The 22,055-nt window shown below is 35.9% G+C and overlaps 1 protein-coding gene across 1 annotated transcript in view; it reads left to right on the top strand.

The window, feature by feature from the left end:
- Window positions 1-22,055, top strand: part of LOC140747553 (uncharacterized) — an 84,043-nt gene that overhangs the window by 43,650 nt on the left and 18,338 nt on the right. The window contains exon 3 of the mRNA XM_073080068.1: window positions 7,558-7,615. Coding sequence (XP_072936169.1) covers window positions 7,558-7,615 — 58 coding nt within the window. The remainder of the gene's footprint in view (window positions 1-7,557; window positions 7,616-22,055) is intronic.

Here is a 22,055-nt window from a genome sequence, read left to right as displayed (position 1 = left end):
TTTATATAGCTAGCGAAAGAACAGAGTTTTGATATGTTTTATATTTTAGTAGGTTTCAATTTATTATAAAAATCTCTAAGACAATCATTCTATCAAGTCAGACCTAATATTCCTTAATTTTTTAATTATACTTAGAAGCCTCAAAATTCAGGCACAACTTTCTCTTTAGGTTAAATAAACAAAAAATGAGTTAACTGTCCGCCAAACTGGGCCTCATAACGCGAAATTGCTCGTTCAATCCAAGCGCTAGGAACTAATGACGCGCTAAAACTGGCTAAAATAAGTTATTGCACTTCGCTTACTGGTGATAGTGAGCGCTTAATATAAGTACTGATAGACATATAAGTATTAATAGCAAAATATTAGTGGTGATATGAAATAGTACCCTACATGGTACCAAGTGTAATTGTAGATTGCAAAACAAGAGTAAGCGTGGAATATGATCGTGATAATGATCGTCTAGTAAAAGCACTGATAGACACGTAAGCATTAAAAGTAAAATATTAGTGGTGACACGAAAATGTAAGCATTGATAACATAGTGTAAGTTTAGATTGCAAAATATAAATAAGCGTGGAATGTGATCGTGATAGTGATCGCTTAATATAAGTACTGATAGGTGTAAACATTGATACAATATAAGTGGTGATACGTAATTGTAAGCATTGATACCAAGTGAAAGTTTAGATAGCAAAATATAAATAAGCGTGGAATATGATCGTGATAGTGATCGCGTAATATAAGCACTGATAGACATAAGCATGCATAGCAAAATATTTGTGGTGACACGAAAATGTAAGCATTGATAATCATCAGAAACATAAAATAATGATGGGCAATAACTACTGCCCATAACTTTTATTGCACTTATTTAATGATGGCTAATTTTATGACTTGATTAACGACTAAGCGAAGATTGGATTGGAAAATAAAAAGGTCATTAATGCAGTGGCTAAACATGCACAAGAGATATAAACTATATTATTATCATAAACGAACCATCACAATTTTACTGCGAGGTAAGGTACTTTTATAATATAGAAGTAGCAGATGAACACGCAGTCTGCCTGATGGTTAGGGGCTACTGCCGCTCATAAGATTAGATTTCTTCCTGAAGTCGGCGAGAGATGCACAGCTGACAGAGCAGCAAAGAGCGCCTGAAGACTAAGCTGGAATGCCTCAGAAAAGTATGTCTGCCTTACCACACCCTTTCAAACCAGAAAATAGTAGCGGTTAACACTGCTGTGTTAGGCCGAAATGAATGTGGAGGGGGTGCAGCTAGAGTCGACTCACTGAGGGTTCTACCACTTTTATTCAAAGGATTTCTTTTTCATTATGACATTAAGGAGTATTAAAATATCTTTGAAATAATACCTTAATAACCTTCATGAACCCTTGAGGAACTACACAATAATAGAATTAATGTTAGAAATGAGTTTCGTAATATCGCTAAGAATACGCAGAGCCATAATCGCAAAATTAGACGATCTGTTTTCCAACTGTTTCGTACTACAAACAGTTTAATTGCAACATCTGTTTTCTTACTTAAGGCGTTGTTAGATATAAGTGAGCATGATAAACAAATTGTTTTGATCGTATAAGAAACAAATGAATATGAACTAAACAAATTGTTTTTTGCTTAATATTAGCAGCAAAGGAAACAATTTACGTATAGGAAAGAATTTACGTGTCGACAAGACATAGAGGTCAATGAACATGTCATAAGTAGATAGATACGTTATGTATTATACCGGTCACAGATAATAATAACGCTTACTATACTCTCAAAGATGATAGACCATAGAGTGGTTCGATTCCAGCGGCACCACCGCCACATCTATTTCTGCCTAATAGCAATAGTTTCAGGCACATACCCAAATATAGGTCTGTGGTTTTAAGTGCTGCTGTGTTCTGGTTTAAAGGGTAAGGTAGACATAGTTTCCTGAGGTGTTCCAACTTAGTCCTCAGGGGTAGCGGCGCATCAGTGGCCGACTTTAGGTAGAAATCTAACTTTACAAGGGATTAATTGGAATTGTACATGGACGGCTATTACCATCAGGTGGACTGCATGCTCATCTGCTACTCTCATATTATAAAACAACCTATGGAAGTCGTTGGCATGTACTATGCATGCTTCAGCGACATAACGACTGCATAACATATGTGAACGATTACCTCGTACAAGTGGGTAGGGCCATTAGGAGAACAAACGAGCACATACCGGTAAATGTGAGGACATTAGACACTTGTGAGTCTGTACGTAATTGGAATTATGAAGGTAGCGAATTTAGTTTTGTTTATGAACAGACGACCCCTGTAAAGGTTAATGATGAAAAATTTTGTAAGATTCGGTGTTCATAATTATTCAGTAAGTAAAAAAAGGTTTAACTTTTGTGTATTTTTAGTTGTTTTTTTTTAAATTTCATGTTTTGTGGTCACTTTTAACGAACGCTACTGATAATTAATCTATCCTAATTTTGCTTACCAAGGATAGAAATTTAACAGTGACTTACAGGCAGTAATTATCAAATTTCGATCTTCATAAAGAGGATATTGTTTTTTGTCAGTTATTGTACAACAACTTTAATTCGATTTCACTTTAAAATATATAATATGGAGTTGTAAATACCATTATATTTAACATAATAAAAAAGAATACAAAACATAAAAATAAAATTTTTATAATAAGCCTTCACAAATATCGTGGAAATTTATTGCAACAGCTCTCTATAAATACGAAGGTAGCCGATTATGACCGATCGTATTTTTCCAATGCCCCATATCACTTAAAGTCTGATATTTAATTTACTTTATTCCACATCTTGGAATTAAATGTGACAAGAAAGAGCGTACTTAAACTTTAATAGTATCTTTTGAGCACATTTGGAAGTTTGCCCAAACTGATAATTTCAGTTTCATTTCTGGATTACAAACAAGACGGAATTAGGGATGTTTATCGATCAATACTAAGCATAGTGTCGGGACGGTAAAGTTATAATTGAAAAAGTTTCAATCTACCGTTTCGGTAAGAATCCGTACCTTGGATTCTGACTTTCACTTCCTATAAATCGTTGGTATCTTAGCGATAAGGTATCGGCGTGAAGGATGGAATGTTTTAGTTTTGGAAAAAGTAAAGAAAGAGAAAATACGCGTGAGGAAAAATAATAGAAAACGAATTTTATTTCTATTATAATGTTGCAACTTGTTAGAGACATTGGAATAGGTAAGTTTAGTATCTAGTTCTAGATTTGGTATCTATAGTTAAGTGTATCAGGCGTTACTTTGCGGAAATCCATGCTATTAAGTTAAGATTAAAATTACTTCGCAACAGCCGCTTCAAATATGTAGGTACATACGTTATATGTACGGTATATATGTATGTTATATACGTTATATATGTACGTTAAGACTTAACGATTAACCGTCGTAGAATCAACTTACCCTGATGATGCTCCGTTATGGAGCGAAACACGTGTTGGTGGTGGTATGTATGGTGGTGTAAATTTTTATTTTTTTGCGTCTGCACGCACCCTTTGTGGGAGGGAGGGTGGTACATGCTGCATGGTTTAAAAAATATATACCATCATACATATTTGTAGCGGATTGTTGCGAAGTAGTTTTAATCTTAACTTTTGTGTCTATAGCAAAATTCAGTGATTTAGGTGTAGCGCCATCTATTAACAATCAGAACATTACAACATCAGAAAAAAACATAAAAAGGCGTTTTAATTATTCCATTGTATATTTTTATTGCAAAGTATTGCTTTAAATGACAAACACTTCTAGCGTATAATGCCTACGGTCACTTTGATAAGGTCATATCTTTAGCCCAATAGAAACTAATAAACATCGACCACCAATTCAATTATCGTTGCGCTAAACCACGCCCTATTTCATTCGATCATAACATCAATCTATTTTACTATAAGTAGTTGTACCATTAAGATAAAGCGTTGGAATCATTTAAATAAAATAAATCATAATGGCGTTTAATTTTTTTTAAATATGTATTACTGCTGTTTTCCAGTTGACGAATTAAGGTGTTAGAAATTTTCGTTACGGAATTTCTCGATTCGGTCGCCGCGCTCAAAGCCCGCGATAAAAGCTATGCAATAGCTTAAAAATGCGATACAGCAAGTATGTGGACGCGGCAGTACTAGACAAATTTTCTACATTTTATGTATTTGTACTTACAAATATATAGTAGCTGTTTACGAAAATTAAGTTTGCTTGTATGTATATTTTTTATATAATATGAGCGTAGCAGACGAGCAAGCACTTCACCTGATGGTAAGTGGCTACTGCCGCCCATGGACATCCCTGAGGACGCCGCTACCCCTTAGGACTAAGCTGGAACGCCTCGGAAATTTATGTCTCCCTTACCACACCCTTCAAACCAGAACACACTGTTAACACTGCTGTTATGAGGCAGAAATAGGTGTGGCGGTGGTGCCGGAGTCAAACCAAAAAAGGGTTCTACCATCAAATAGGTATAGGTAGGTATATGATGATTAAATCTTTGAATTTATTGAAACTTAACTAAGTAGTATACTTACCAATTGTCAGTTACAATATTGTAGTAATCATGCGGTCATAACAAGGCTGTATAATAAAACTGCACTACAATGTAAGAAAATGGATAAAACGATTTGGAAACTTAATTCTGACATAACAAGTTTCCTGTGCTAAAGTCATAACTTGAAACTTGGAACAGAATAACACTACAAAGTTGTTCTAGTGTGTCATGAGTTTATGAAAATGTCGGGGAAGTTTTATCCTATCTTTATCTTTATTTAACACGTTGACCGATGAAGTTATTAGTTCACCAAACTAACTTGTAGTACGGGTATATTTTTTTTTATAATTTCGGAATATCAGACGAGCATGCAGTCATGGTAAGTGGTTACTACCGCCCATAGACATTTGTAATCAACCCCAGATAAGATTTGATTTTTACTTGAGATCGGCCACAGATGGGCCGCTACCCCTGAGGACTAAGCTGAAATACTTCGGATATTTATGCCTCCTTTACCTCACCTTTAAAACCAAAACACAGCAGTGAGCGAGAACATAGTCAACTTATATAGACCATCATTCTCATATAAGTAGCCGACTTATTCTACATATCCTTTGCCACACTCAAGAACTCGAGACTGAACCATATTAACTCAGCCACCTTTTAAAACTTATCCGAAACGTGGTAGCAACGATCTTATGTAGAATCTTATGTAGAGTTGATGACAGATGTCCATTGGCGACAGTAGCAACTTGCCATCAGATGGACTGCACGCTCCCTTTCCCCTGAAATATTATAAAAAGTAGATATTCTTCTAGAAGTTAAACCAACCCTCAACTATTAAACGACTTGTACTCAGGAAAACGCACTAGAAAAGCACTCTAATTTTAGAACAAAGTAGGTAATACACAAAAGCAAACTTCGCTAATGCAAAGTGCTAATGCCTTCTGCATTACCATAACTACGATGTTAATACAAGCTCCGTTTACGATGTTATTTTGGACAGAACCGGGTCATAATGTAAACCGGTAGTGGTGTTTACCGGTCATAATGACTAATAAGACTTGGGCGTTATGATACCGTTAAAATTGATGGCATTGCGGGGAGAACTTTAGGGAAGAATTAGGTATGATTAAGATTCTAACTCGGCTTGTCAACTCGGCCGAGACAGCTGGCGCAACGTGCTCTCCAAAAGACAATAAGCATGCTTAGCCACCATCGGTCACCCATCCAACTCTCGGTCGCATGATGCTTAACTTAGATCGGTTATGATGTACAAAAGATGCCTACATTTAATACGGAGAAACCTTGTGCCCCTTTTCATATCAAGATATTTTGCAAAGAATTTAATCAGTGTTCGTAAATAGTGTCGTATTATATTTTGATTTTTAAACTCACCGGCGTGTCGGTTTCTTCGCGATATGTTCCTTCGCCTTTAAAGCAAGTAATAATTAATTTATAATACGCAAATAATTTTGAAAAATCAAGGGATGTACCCTTCAGGATCAGGGTATTGAATCTCGGACCTTCCAATCTAAAAGCTCTGTTTCAACCATTAGATCTTTACCTTTAATTTTTTACGGAATTACTTATTTTATTTTAAGCTTATTAATGCATTTCAACAAAGTTGTATGCCGTAAGTCAAATGCATTAACTCATCATCATTTAACACTCCACTCGTATAAGCCAACTTATTGTAGTAAAGTTTATGCAAAACTTTCGTATTTCCCCCATTTCTTGGCGAAGATTCACGTTCTTTAAGGGCCATTATAAACTTTGAGAGCCGTCCGCAACACTTTATTCGCATGAAATATTCTTTACATATTATTTTTCTTGAGGCATTTTCGCCTAAGTTTATACATTTGCATTGGTGATGAAGCTTTTTTATTTCGTCACGTTTTTTTATAAACTTTGTATGGATGTTTATACCTTTTTAGCGTGAAGCAGTTCTTGTCTTTTAGTGGAATGGATGTAGAATGTGTATGCCGGCTGTCATACACATGAGGCTACTATCTTAGTTCTCAGGAGTATCAACGCATATGTGATCGGCTATGAGCAGAACTCTTGTTATACAAGGTTCTGCTTCATATAATTATATGAAGAGTTGGTTACAAATGTTTATGGAGGGTAGAACCACTTACAAATGATGCTTGACCGCTTACAACGTCTATTTTATTTATGTAGATATTATTTTAAAGACAAAATCCTGATTACTTAAAAATAATTTTGATCCTACAATTTAGACGAATCCAACGTCACCTTAAATGAGATTTCAGTCATAAGCTTGAAAAACAATCCCCTACGCTGTCGGGTAAAAGAGACAAAAATATGGTATACCACAATTCCCCTTATAACATAACTAATTTTCTTAGTAATTTCCATCAATCAAATTCTGAAAGAACTATGAACTAAAGTAGGACATGAAGTAGAAGTAAAAACAAAGTAGTTAGTTGTGATGAAAGAAACTTAATTACTTTGAGAGCAGCGGGTAATTTTATAGAACCGTTGATTGATGGTTATACCAGGTGTGGTCTCGTAAAGTTATTACTAAATTGTTACTATAGTAAGTATATTCTTATCGGCTCTTAAAATTAAGGTGACTTCAAAACGACTGAAATAATGTTATTCCTATTTTATAGTGCGCCTTTCTACCCGTGTTTTGTGCGTGATTTTTTTTATATTAATACAGAGGTAGCAGACAAGCACGTAGTCCCCCTTATGTGGTAAGTGGCTCCCGTCGCCCTTGGACATCAGTAATCAACCTCAGATAAGACACCTACCTGACATCAGCAACAAATACGCCGCCCCTAAAGTCTAAATTGGAATCCTTCGGCAAAATATGTCTCTGTCACTGCACCCTTCAAACCAGAACACAACAGCACTCAACATTGCTATTATTAATGAGAAATAGGAGTTTATTAATTAGGAACAAAACAATACAGACCAATAACCAATTAAAATAAATTCAATTCTCCCAAAGATCGTTCACACGTATTTGACAGTTTTTGTTTGAAAACTAATTATAATTTCTCTTTGTTTCAGAAATATGTGAGCGAACTAACCGTGGTACGCGACTGTGTGCCGACCTGCAGCGAAAAAGGTAATTGTGTTCTGTAAAAGCTTATTTCAATTTCGCTTTGACACTGCAGACACGTGCTTTGTTTTTACACATGACGTAACGTAGTACATGATACTATAATAGTACAATTAATACATTACATTTAAGTTCGTTTTTGAGCAAAAAAATGTGCGTGGCTAGTCTCGTGATATTTTTCAACTACGACTATGTTTCAAATTTTTGACCAACGGGATGAACGGGATTTCATTATGTGGGAACATTGTCCAGTAAAGGGACAGCACTGAAATCAAATAAATAAAAAACAAATAAAAACCCTTAATTTATACAATTAGCAATGGGTTGATGGTGAAGATTTACAGCTACATTTAATTGTTTTCAAAGGACTTGAATTTCATTTATTTTATTTTATTTTATGAAATCTAATTTTATTTTACTCAAGTATTTATCATAAATTCATTTCAAATACATAGATTTACAGGACAGCAAAATCAGACGTCAAACCTGAGACCTTCTTCAATGTTCGTCAGCAGCAGACATCTGCTCTAATCTGTCTGTTTGAAATAGTAACCTTTAGATAACGTCATACGTCATCAAAGGAGATCCTTATCGCGTCTTCCTTGTCATAGTGCCGTTGGCATAGCGCTCTGAAAGATGCCCTAAAGGGCCATTCAAATCTTATCTTTCCCACTACAGGCAGAAAGGGATTAAGGCTATAGTCCACCACGTTAAGTGCTGTTTGAGTAGACTTCAAAATCCGCGAAGAAATTTTTTAAAATATTTTTTTAGTGGAAAGAGAAAGTTGCCTCAGAATGTTTTCTTTTATCGTCAAAGCAAACGGTAATTAATTTGTAATACACGTAATTTCGAAAGATCAGAGGTCAGGCTCGCGTCAGGAATTCAAACCTCGGAAACCCAATCTAATAATATAGTAGAGAATTTTATAATATAGGAGTAGCGGACGCACATGCAATCCATCTGATGGTAAGTAGCTACTGCCACTCATAGACATTTGTAATCGACTCGAGATACAATGAAATTACTACCTGAAGTCGGGCTCAAATGTGATACTCCTGAGAACTAAGCTGGAACGCCTCGGAAAAGTATGTCTCCCTTACCACACCCTTAAAACCAGAACACAGCAGCGCTTAACACTGCTGTTATTAGGTAGAACGTGTGGCGCTAGTGTCGCTGGAGTCGAACAACACAAAGGGTTCTTTCTTCAAATTTCAAATGTACGATTACTACTATGACATTATCCATACATACGAATTATATAGACTCCGAAATCTGAACTACTCATGACACTACCAGTGTTTAGACGAGGCCAGCGGTCCAGTGGTTAATCGGTCCATTAATTCGGTTACACGTCCGTACCATGTTTGGGTCTATCCCTACAACCCACTTAAGCATTCGTCTTCATATAGAGAGGCTCATCAAATTATAATTTGGTTTTCAAACACACCAGTAATAAGCCTATTTGCTTTCTTCTATTTTGACGTGTCTTCTTGGTTTTATTTTATTGTCCACAAGAAGAGCTGTTATATATATTTTTTTAATATTATTGAAGAAACAAACCTGTATGCACTCCATCTGATGGTAAATAGTTTCTGCCACCCAGGGTTATCTGTAATTAACCTCAGATAAGATTAAATTCTTGCCTAAGGTTGGCCTCAAACCCCTTAGAACGAAGTTGTACGCCTCAAATAAGTATGTATTTCTTCCCACATCCTTAAAAGCGGAACATAGCTGCGGTAAACACCTCATAAAATTGACTGCGAAATCGAATTTCGTATGAAATTGGCATCAGTAATTGTTGCACTAAACAGTTATGTCAAATTTGCATAAGGATGTACACATTTGGCTCCCAAATACTCTGTAGTTTGTAGCTCTGTACCATAAATTATATAGGAACAAAATTTTGGTATAACCCTAAATTACTCATCCCTACAATGTCCCAATTCATATTTCACGAGTGTGCGAACCGTGCCAGCAGGCTGAGGGTTAACTATTCCATTAGTTCTGATACAGGGTTATGTCCGTAACACATTTAGGACAATTGCCACTTTAGTGTTACATTATTAATTTGTTGTTCTGTTTTGTGATACGCTTGTTTGGTTTCATTGTTTTGATAGCACGTTAAATTTAATTTATAGTCTTCAAAAAGTTGGATTTTTACAATAACAGCAGTGTTAGGCGCTGCTGGTTTTCGGTTTGAAGGGTGCGGTAAGGGAGACAGACTTTTCCGAGGCGTTCCAGCTTAGTCCTCAGAGGTTGCGGCGCATCTGTGGCCGACCTCAGGTAGGAATACGAGTATCTAATCCTATCTGGGGTTGATTACAAATGCCCATGGGCGGTAGTAGCCACTTGCCATCAGGTGGACTGCATGCTCGTCTGCTACTCCTGTATGTTGTGATCCTAAAGATATTATGAAAAGTAGGTACACGAGACCCAGGGCTAAAAAATAATTTAAATATAGGCCAGGATTAAACTCGGAATACCCTACATGTCAGACTAGTATGGTGGCCATTTTACTAACTGTTTCGGCAAATAATGTTATCAAATTGTGTCGGATACCTACAATGTTAGTTAACGTACTCCTCCGAAACGGCTTTACCGATTTTCACCAAATTTTATATGCATATTCAGGTCTGAGAATCGGCTAATCTATTTTTCATACCCCTTAGTGATAAGGGTTGTTCACCCTTAACATTTTTAAGCTATTGCATAGCTTTTATCGCGGGCTTTGAGCGCGGCGACCGATACGAGAAATTCCGTAACGAAAATAAGTAACACCTTTCAACAACTCGGTTGCCTGGAGACTTGATATCCAACTATCAAGTCTCCAGGCAACCGAGTTGTTGACTGTCAATAGAAAAATATGGATATAATTGAATAAAGTATTATTTTACATTCCTTATTATTTTATTTGATATTGGCGACGAAATGTCGAATGAACTAAAAAACAATAAGGAAATAGGAGCCACATTACGTGGGTTAATGAAACGAACCGAAAATTACATTTCGGGAATAGAAAAAATTGACATTGAAGAAATAAATATACGACTGAATTCTTTACAAGAAAATTTGAACAAATTCTACGCGATTCAAGAAAAAATTGAATGGCTTACAGAAGAAGAAAATTTAGAAGAGGAAATAAAATACAGGTACGAATTTGAAGAAATATATACAAAGCTAAAATTTAAATTTTTGAATGTACAAAAAGAAAATAATCGGCTAATACCTGAATGTTCTTTTATATCAGCAAGAGCGGAAGTTTATTTGATAAACTGTTAACTGTCAAGGCACGCTTGAGACGTACACCTAATACAAAAGAGTTATCACCTTATCAGTTAATGTTCGGCAGAGAGGTAAGAATACTAAGAACCTATATGCATGCCTTATTTAAGAAATCCGCCCCACTATCCAGATTACATTACAATGCACCGCCAACGCAGGAGTTCGGACAAGGTGATAAGGTACAAGTCCGCAGTTACACCAACCCAAGAGTTAAATGGGAGTTCGGAGTCGTCATCCGAAGATTAGGTAGACTCCATTATGAAGTCAGAACTGAAAATGGCATACTGGTGCGCCGTCACCTTGACCAAATGCTGCCGGCGCCCCTGGTGGTGTAAGTGAAAATAGCGGTGGAGGACTGTTGGATATCAAGTCTCCAGGCAACCGAGTTGTTGACTGTCAATAGAAAAATATGGATATAATTGAATAAAGTATTATTTTACATTCCTTTTTATTTTATTTGATAACCTTAATTCGTCAACTTGAACACAGATGGCAGTAATACACATTTTTTTATAATCCGTGCAGAAATCTTAAAATTGCGTGAAGTATATTTTATATTCCCATTATAAAATTCAAAATTATATTACCATATTATCCAAATAATATGTTTTATCAACATAAGCTATGTTGAATTCTGGATTGATAAAATAACGTAAAAGAGTGTTTGTTATTTTTAAACGTACAATTACAACTGACAGACTTGACAGCACAAAATCAAAACGCCATTATGATTTATGGTACAAATAATTTGTGTACAAAGTGTTTTAAATATGAATAAACAAAGTGCATTTATTAATGAAAAATGCGATTGTACCTGTAACATTCGGCCAAATGTCACAGGTACATCGCATTGATCCATTTATATTGCTGGTTGTTAATACTTTATGTCACTTATTAAATACTTTTCTATTTTATATTTTAGAATGTTCAGTCTTGCTTGGAGTTATGAAATGTCAGCTGATATTTGCAATGTCTTATATAATGGAGATATGATAAAATAGTGGATAAAGATGTATTAATGTAAATGTTGATGATTATGGAAGAATATATTGTATTTCTGGAATTCCTTCTGAGCGTTTTCATAGCATAAAACATGCTATGCAATAGCTTTACCGCGGCAGTCTCCGAGTGCCACACGTATTTTTTTATTTATGTGGCAACATAACGTTTGCCGGGTCATGTAGTATTTATATAACTGCGTGCACGGGGGTGCCGTGCGGTGATGCGAGTGAAAACACCTCGTAAATAAATGTTATTTTTACGTATCGTAAACAATAATGCAAACAATACAAAAGAATCGTGGCGTTCGATTTGCATAAAACAAGCAGTAAATTGCATGCATTGCGTTTTATTTCATGGAAATAAAGTAACATGCTTAGGACATTTGTATTAGCATATAAATCAAAGCATAAACGAACATGCGTTGAACCTTATATTAATTAGGTACTTGGAAATGTAATTAATTTCAAATCAAGACATTTATTAATACAAAAATCACGTAAGGACCTATAATTTAATATTTACTTAAATGTCCACATAATAATTTTGTATTCCAACTCCTAAGACCTAAAAATATATCCATATGAGGAATCACTATCTTTCTCAAGTTTTACCACAATAAACCAAAGAAAGTTTAAGTTTCCCTCAGGTTTTACCACATTTAAGCTATCAAGTTGTAAAGATCCAATAGTAAGAAATCAAAGAGAATTTAATTTTTCCGCAGATTTTATGTTATTTAAAGTGCTAAGTATTAAAAATCCAACAATAACGAAACAAATATAGTTTAAGTTTCCGGCAGGTTTACAAAATTTAAGCTGTTTTAAAGCTGCTTTTTTAAGTTTTAAAAAAATATGACAATAAAGAATCAAGGAGATCTTAATTATTTCGCCAGTTTTACCACATTTAACCTAACTTGTAAAGTCTTGCAAGGAAAAAGAAGTCTTAAGGTTTCCACAGGTTTTTTAAAATAAACGGGTACAACCCATACTTCGTTGTGAATCACTCTGATCGTGATTATAAGGGAAGTAAATGAAAGTGCCGTCTCCCCTGGGAACCTCTGGATATAGGATTTAAAATGGTTTAAAGACACTCTTTTACAGAAATGTACATTGTGTAATCTAAAGCGAATCTTTTATCTTATTTTGCGGGTACGAAAAGACGAATTTCATATAAAAATCTTTGAATACGGACCATTCAAAGTATTAAACATAACAAAATTAAAAAAAATATGATGACAAAATGTAGTTTTATGATTCCGATTTATAGCGTAAAAGATTGTACTGTTAGAAATGTATTCAAATTATTTTATTATTAGTATTATTTTAATAAATTATTTTGTGTTATTTTCATTATGTGTTATTTTTATAATATTAAGTTCTTATTTATATAATCACTGGCAGATACGATAGTATGAGTTAGAATAAAAAAGAAAAAGAACGCTCTTGACGTTTGAGATGTATTTTGCGCGGGAATTTCAAAGTGGTATTTCAAATTAAAACCAAGTTCAAAGTAATCCTTCAAATCAGAACGCAGCAGTGCTCAAATGTAACTTACATCTAGAATTCTAGATAGAAATTGGTACATCCTATGGAATACTAACATTTTAATCAAGTTTTTTTTTTTTTTTTTTTTTATAATATAAGAGTAGCAGACGAGCATGCAGTCCACCTGATGGTAAGTGGCTACTGCCGCCCATGGACATCTGTAATCAACCCCAGATAGGATTAGATATCCCTACCTGAGGTCGGCCACAGATGCGCCGCTACCCCTGAGGACTAAGCTGGAACGCCTCGGAAAAGTCTGTCTCCCTTACCACACCCTTCAAACCGGAACACAGCAGCGCCTAGCACTGCTGTTATTAGGTAGAAATAGGTGTGGCGGTGGTGCCGCCGGAGTCGAACCATAAAGGGTTCTACCACCTTCAAATTATTATAGTATTATTATTATTCAAATTCAAATTATTATTATTAGTATTTGCAATGTAAGCTTGCAGAGATATAAGACATGTCTGCGGGTAAATTTTAGATGGACACGCTATTCTGGGGCTTAATACGGCTTAAAATTTGCATGTCTGGCCAGCAAAATGTAGCACAAACTGTGTTAAAACTTAGTATAATCTATAGAGTAGATATGTCTATAGATATTCTTATTTATATGTATTATATTACATATCGCTATGTAATATTACATTTGCGAGTAGTGATAAGAATTCTGACCACTAATAGAGGGAGTTCGATACTGATATTTCGAAATTATTATTACAGACTTTAACGATGAACAAAAACATTGTAAGGTGCCTGAGAGTTAGGTAAAAATAAAAAGAGGTTTTAAAAGTATGGCAACCTTTTCACATGGCAACATCAGTTCACATTTGTGAACTGTTCATGAACCCTTCTCAATTAAAAATGAGACTTTTACCCAGCAGTGGCAATAAAGCATATTGTGATTATTTTTTAATATACAAATACCATCCATAAATCACGGACCTGCAATTAGAACCACGGACCGCGTCCTTAATTACTTTACACACTAATTTTATTTTCTAGCAAATTTTCCCAGTCTACATACAAAAAGAGTTCGATTACTATCCCTTTGTACTGAGAAGAGTATGAAAATAATGATCTCTTCAAATGTAGCTTTGATGCAAACGCTACAATCATCATTTAATTTTTGAAGCATCATAATGATTTACGAATTTTTATTTCAAACTGAATTACAGTTCATAGTATGAAAAAGATTTTTGAGAAAAATCCAATACTTACTTACTTACTTACAGTACTGTCCATGAACATTTCAGAATATCCCTTCAAAAGCCAATTACATCGCTATAAATGTTTAAGTAATTAGCTTTACTTCAGCGGTTGCTTTCATATGCCTATGGTCGGACACTTACCACCAGGTGAAAGTTAGACTCGATTGTTATTTCAATATAAAAAATAAACATTCCTTCATTATCTTTGCACTTGTTTATTTGTAAGGGCTCAGCTCAAACATCAAGTCAAGTGAGCGAAGCACCTTAGAGTAGCTATAGGAAATATTTTAAGTCAAGTCTCAGTGGTACGAGTGGAAATAAATGTTGTTTCTTACTCCACTTGATGCTAATCGCCCACTGAGGTCGAACGATCAATCTTGATCAGCGACCTTTTTGTGTTTAGGACATTATAGGTAATTTATAGCATTTAATAGTGATCGAGGATCAAGATTACGTGGTTTGGGTTAATTTTAGGAGCATTCGTATTAAATGTCTTTTTAAAAAAAAATGTGAGCCGTCACCGGACGCCTGGCAGATGTGAAACATCGACATTATTTTGTTAAAGTAATATGCAGAAAAGAACATATTGTGATAGGAACTAAATATGTCATAATGATAAAATAAAATATTACGATTTTTTTCCAGATAACGATGACTATTTATTGAATTCGATTGCGCATGGCGACGCGTCGCCACACCGTACACACTACTGCATATAGACTGTATATATATACCATCGTATAGCGTGCGCCACGGCATGCGTCGCCACGCCAGAAATCGGTTTTACGTGCTATAGATGTTTCACATCAAAAACTTTTTTGATAAAACATTTTTAATTCAGAATGTGTTTATGTTTGAATTTCCGAGAGTTTCTTCTTAGCGTTATTGAAAATTAAATCTAAGTCTTCATTTATTCAAAATTGATATAAATCTCTTTGAACATATCTCTCTTCGGAACGTATTTCGCTATGGAGACGAAGTGGCGTAAGAAACTCACTTATATAATATCAGATAGACTTGCAATTAGAATGAGAACTCATGAAGCGTTTTTCTTTGGTCAATGCGAGCGGGTGCGGAATATCTATATATTTTTTCGAAAATGGTTTTCGGGTTCCATACCAAAAGGGTAAAAATGGAACTCTATTTCCATTTTCACCCTTAAGCTTAGGCTTCCGCTGTCTGTCCATCTGTCCGTCACAATGCTCTATCTCCTGGAGGCCTACCACCATCTTTTAAAAACCATCATAGTTCAGGAAATTTTTATTTACTCCTTAAAACAGTAAAATATTCCGTCTTACACAGTTTAACAAACTTAAAAGCTTATTAATTTTTCGCTTGTCCATTGTATAAAACCAACTGAAATTGTCATATTTTGCTTAAAAAGTTAAATTTCCTGCAAAAAAGCAAAAGTATGATATAATAATAATGTTTTAAGAGATGTTAGTAGCCCTCCTGAGCAGTAATAGATAGACACTTGAAATTTTTACAGCTTATGTATAACGGTTCGATTCACTTGACCAATTATTCACCTACATTTTCAACGCGTATCGTTTTGCCACCCCCAAGCGCGATCGCTGAAATAAACGCTCCACGAATTCTAATCCGTATCAAATCTTTTAACTATCTACATAACATAGTTAAGAACTGTGTGTAGAATTAGGTAGTTGAACCTTTGTACAAACCTTTGTGAGTAATTAATTATTATGAGCCAGATTACCCGGGGCACTGGGATTACTCAATTAACATGGATTAATACGTTTGTCGGGGCATAATTAATTTATTACTTTGTTTACATGACACCTTAGAGTAATAGATTGGGATACTGTTGATTTATGTAATGTATCTGGGTGGCAGAGCCCTTTGTGGTTGGACTCCGGAGGCACTACCGTCACTTGTTTCTACACGATCATTGTTAACCCTATATTTGACTGTGTGCACTTAAATGCACATTCTCATCTGATTTTTTTTTCTGAAAAACGCAACATCGAATCTTTTTAATAATAACTCAAAGCGACTTAGCAAACGTTTCTTTACGTCATAAAATGAAATCTATATGTGTCTCGTTCACACATTGTCAGTCGTAAACAAAATAGCGAGCCGTCGGTCAGCGCCTGCGCAACGCTCTCTAAGTATCTAATTTTATCTGAATGAAATTAAGTTATATGTATGAAATTTATATAATTTTACTTTCTGCAAGCTTTATGCAATTTTTTCGTGATATTAATTTTGACATATAATGTTTTGAATATATAGTAATTCATGACTTTTGTTATGTGTGCATTAAAATGCACACTACCAACGACGTACACTATTACTGTTTGTGAATATTGTATCTTTAAATGCACATTGCCAACTTTGCTACTATATACTAAGGTTCTGCACCCAAGGTAGGGGTAGGGTAAATAAGGTTCAGACAGAGTTTTTTTTTTTATAATTCATAACTGCCATTCACATTTCCCCCTTCCTCTAAATTCCCAGTCCTTAGCTTACTTTTTTTTTCTTTCATATGACTGGAGGTCGAAAAATTCTAGCTTTGGTGTCTAAATTGCATAATTAAATCTGACGTAGAATCCAGCAAATTTTAGAAGGTGAATTCCAGATGTGTAGTTCTCATCAAGACGTCTCTGAACTCAAGTCCTGTCCAATCAATAGCGTCTTCTGTCAAAAATGTAAACATCTCCAACCATGATGACTCGAGAACATCTGCAATATCAATCCCAGATAAGACCAAATTCCCACTTGAGATCGGCCATAGATGCGCCACTAGCCCTGAAGACAAAGCTAGAATGCCTCAGAAAAGTATATTTTCTTACCACAACCTTCAAACAAGTGGAATAAGGTCTAGTCATATGCTCAAATTTAATACAGCATTATAACGGAAATATAGATTAAGGTTTAAACAGACAAGTCGCTTTATACCGTACAGATGTGATTGACCATCGTTAGTATTGTCTTCACAGATTTTGGACATCTTCGTTTGTAATTCCTGGTTGCTGTTTCGCCATGAGAACAGTGGTAAACAAAAATTATTGCCACTCACAAAGTTTCGAGTCGCTTTATTTGGGAAACTGCGTTTTTTGGGAGGAGGTCTTCTAATGTCTCAACTCAACTAAAATATCTCAAAACTTGTCGACATGTCATAACTTTCGAGACTTTTATCTTTGGTATTTTCAAAATGTATGATATTTTTTATGTTTTTTAATTATTTCTTAGTTTACCGAGTACTTGGCGGTGTGCATTTAAAGACACATTTTTTTTTCTTGTGAACCTGGCAGTGTGCACTAAAAGGCACATACTATATCCTGAAAACTGAATTTCAGAGATTTTTTCTTTTGTTTTTCCTAATATCCTTATAACCCAATTAACGCAGGGAAGTAGCAAAAATATATTTTTTTAGGGTAAAACTCTCTGCCAAGTATAGGGTTAAACGCTGTTGTGTTCCGCTATCAATGGTGTTGGTATATAAAATTGCAGTAGAAAACAAGCATGCAGTCAATCTGATGGTAAATAGGTACTACCTTCTGCCCATAGACATCAACCCTAGATAAGATAAGATTCTTACTTCAGATTGGCCGCCTATAAGCTATTCTTGGGAATTAAGTCCAATGCCTCCAACTTGGACTACAAAGGTAGCTACGCGTTGGCAGCCGACTTTAGGTAGGATCATTATGTTATCTGGGGTAGAATCCAGATGTCCATGGGCAATAGCCACTTACCAACAGATGGATCGCATGCTCATATGCATCTTTACTATTAAAATACTAAGTATTAGAAAAGGCAAAATTACAGCCACTTACCACAGATTTACCACAGCCTGGTAAATATATGTGAGATTAAAAAGGTCTGTAGCCAGATGACCACAATCCCACCAAAGCCTAATTTTAGTAACGTTATTGTTCAAGTAATTATCGCGGTTTATTAAATTAAATTCAACAATAGAATTCGCGGTCATAACTTATGAATATAAAAGGGATGCGGGGGCACGCGTGCTTACGTAAGTTATAATGTTTACGGACTAATATGAATATGTGGCGTGTCATCATAAGCCTGAAGGTAGAACCCTCTGAAGTTCGACTCTGTTAGCACCACCGCCATACCCATTCTGCCTCATAACAGCAGTGTTAAACTCTGCCATGTTCTGGTTTGAAGGGTGTGGTGAGGGAGACATACTTTTCTACTTACTCTGCCTCATAACAGCAGTGTTAAACTCTGCTGTGTTCTGGTTTGAATGGTGTGGTGAGGGAGACATACTTTTCTACTTACTACTTATATACTCGGCATTTTAACTTAGTCTTCAGGGGTAGCGGAGCATTTTTCGACCTCAGGTGGGAATCCGGTTAAGTCTGGCGTTGATTGCATATGTGCATGGATGGCAGTAGCTACTTAACATAAAGTGGACTGCACGCTCGTCTGGCGCTCATATTTTTTTTATATATTTTTTATTTTTCTTTTTTATAATATAGGAGTAACAGATGAGCATGCAGTCCACCTGATGGTAAGTGGCTACTGCCGCCCATGGACATCTGTAATCAACCCCAGATAGGATTAGATATTCCTACCTGAGGTCGGCCATAGATACGCCGCTACCCCTGAGAACTAAGCTGGAACAACGCCTCAGAAAATGATGTCTCCCTTACCACAGCCTTTAAACCAGAACACAGCAGCGCTTAACACTGCTGTTATGAGGCAGAAATAGGTGTGGCGGTGGTGCCGCCGGAGTCGAACCACAAAGGGTTCTACCACCTTCAAAATATTATGTATAAAAAAGCTTAAACGTCGATTGCGGGTGCTAAGCTTAGTGACCAGCTTGTATTATAGCCAGCACATACTTGGAAATTGTTACAGGCAAATAAAAGCAAATCTGTTCTATGTTTTTTGGTTACCGCAATGCTTATCATTAAAACGCTTTCTACACTCACAGCCCCACACTAGGATTCCCTGTGTCGTGGATGCCATGGACACACATAGTCGAATACACAAACACCCAGACCCAGAAACAGAAATCTAAATTGATCATTTAGATATTTGTCTGGCCGGGGATCGAACCCGGGACCCTTTGCGTGTCAGACCGGTATGGTGACCGCTCCGCCACGCGGGTCGTCAAAAGACCATAGTGACCGCTACCGATAACCCTGTACTGAAAGCAGTTTATTTACCTAATCAACGTTGTTGCAACACGATAGTGCAATCTATATGTAATTAGCTATGTAAACAATTGGATGAACACAGATAAACAAACAGGAATTAAAGGCTCTGAGTAAATAATTTGAAGTGTGTTTGGGGGACACAGGTTATAATTAATTCGCATAATCTTACGCTATTCGATATGAAGTAAAAAGAATTTGTGCTAATTCTTGGGAATAATATTTTAATAGTTAATTTTTGAATTTAATCATTATTGTTTTGTGATGATGTTGTAGCAAATTACACCCTTTAAAATACGGCTTTAAGCTTCAAGAACGATGGAGTTATTAACACTGCTATTATACGTGGGGTGTAGTGTAGAAGGCGGTAGAACCCTTTTGCTTTTACTCTGGCGGCACAACCGCGTCGTGATTCGTATTTCTGCCTCATTACAGCAGTGTTAAGCGCTGCTGTGTTCTGGTTTGAAGGGTGTGGTAAGGGAGTCATACTTTTCCGAGTCGTTCCAGCTTAGTCCTCAGTGGTAGGGGCGCATCTGTGGCCGACCTCAGGTAGGAATATCTAATCCTATCTGGGGTAGATTATAGATGTCCATGGCCGGCAGTAGCCTTTACCATCAGGTGGACTGCATGCTCGTCTGCTACTCCTATACTATAAAAAAGTAAAAAATCGAAACCAAAAATTCAACCACTTTTGTTTTAAAATCTTTATTGTATTTCCTATTATTATCGTTTAGTATATATAAAATGTAATCAGTAATCATAAAACACCAATGTAATTGCCAAAATCTATTTAATCATTATTTTGCAGTAAATAATTATTAAACTGCTTTTCAATCTCAACTTATTGTTTAATTTGTCAGTATAATTTAAATCTGACTTTGATCTGACAGTTTGTTGTATCAAAGGCATTGAACGTCAAACAAATTTAGTGAGTTCAATATTGATTTATTAATAACGAACGTCATGAATTGCCTTGCATATCACCCCTTGCACGTGTTTTAATACCACGTATCTAAACATATTTAGAGGGTGGGCGGAGCGATACCGGTCTGACGCGCTCTCCGAGGTCGAACCCCGGCCAAACATAATGATTTTTTATAATATAGGAGTAGCAGACGAGCATGCAGTCCACCTGATGGTAAGTGGCTACTGCCGCCCATGGACATCTGTAATCAACCCCAGATAGGATTTGATATTCCTACCTGAGGTCGGCCACAGATGCGCCGCTACCCCTGAGGACTAAGCTGGAACGCCTCGGAAAAATCTGTCTCCCTTACCACACCCTTCAAACCGGAACACAGCAGCGCCTAACACTGCTGAATGATGAATTTAGATATCTGTTCTTGGTCTGGGTGTTGTGTATTCGTCTTTGTGTGTGTCCATGGCACCCATGATACAGGGAATCCTAGTGTGGGGCTGTTAATGTAGAAAACGTTTGTGTGTTTATTTACTTAGAGGTAAAATGTAAGCATTCCCCGAACTTGGTGGACGCACAGCCATGGGTCTAGATCAATTAATTTCCTGCTAATTAAATAAGAATTATTAATTAATTATTACTTTATTCACCTCTTTATCTTAATTCATTCAAGCAAATTATTATAATAATTGAAGTATTAAAAGAATGAAGTTAAAATGTATATTACATTTCACGCACAGATACTCAAATGCAATTATTCTCTATTAAAACATAGACTACCAAGGTAGACTCCTAATCAGATGTGCGTAGTAAACCTTAAATAAACCTCGAAAATTAAGATAGTATTGATTCCTAATCGGATGTCCGTGATAGAAGACCTAAATTCAACTTGAAAATTGGTTGGTAAGACCCTTGATACTCTATAGACATCCCGATCACGTCCAAACATGCCGAAGTAGCCACGAACATGATCTTTCTTTAAATCTTGAGAGATAGGTACAGATAATGGCAGTCACGGCACGGAAGGGTTCCCGAGGGTTTGCGGGACGATATATTTTAGGGTTAAGGCTGTAAATGACTCGTTTTACAGGATGGCTAAAATAAAAAAAGTAAGTTCTCGGTCTAAAACTTTTTGATGTCAGAAGTAAGTTCTTTGGACAAAATACCTGAGAAAAGTTTCGTTTTCATCGTTATTCTGTTATTTACGGCTCTATTCTTGATATGGTATCAAGTAAGTTATACTTGGAACATTGCTGAGGATAGAATACGCTACGATGAAATCCATAGGCAAACTTAGTTTAACGTTTTAGTTCTTAGAAGTAGTAAACTGAATTGGCCAAGCCGCTCGAAGTA

This window comes from Epargyreus clarus, unplaced genomic scaffold (genome assembly GCF_041222505.1).
Source record: "Epargyreus clarus isolate Ecla_fem2 unplaced genomic scaffold, WU_Ecla_fem_2.2 ptg000002l, whole genome shotgun sequence".
NCBI classification, from domain to species: domain Eukaryota; kingdom Metazoa; phylum Arthropoda; class Insecta; order Lepidoptera; family Hesperiidae; genus Epargyreus; species Epargyreus clarus.
The sequence above is the reverse complement of the archived record's forward strand: the minus strand, read 5'-3'. Positions and strand labels throughout refer to the sequence as shown.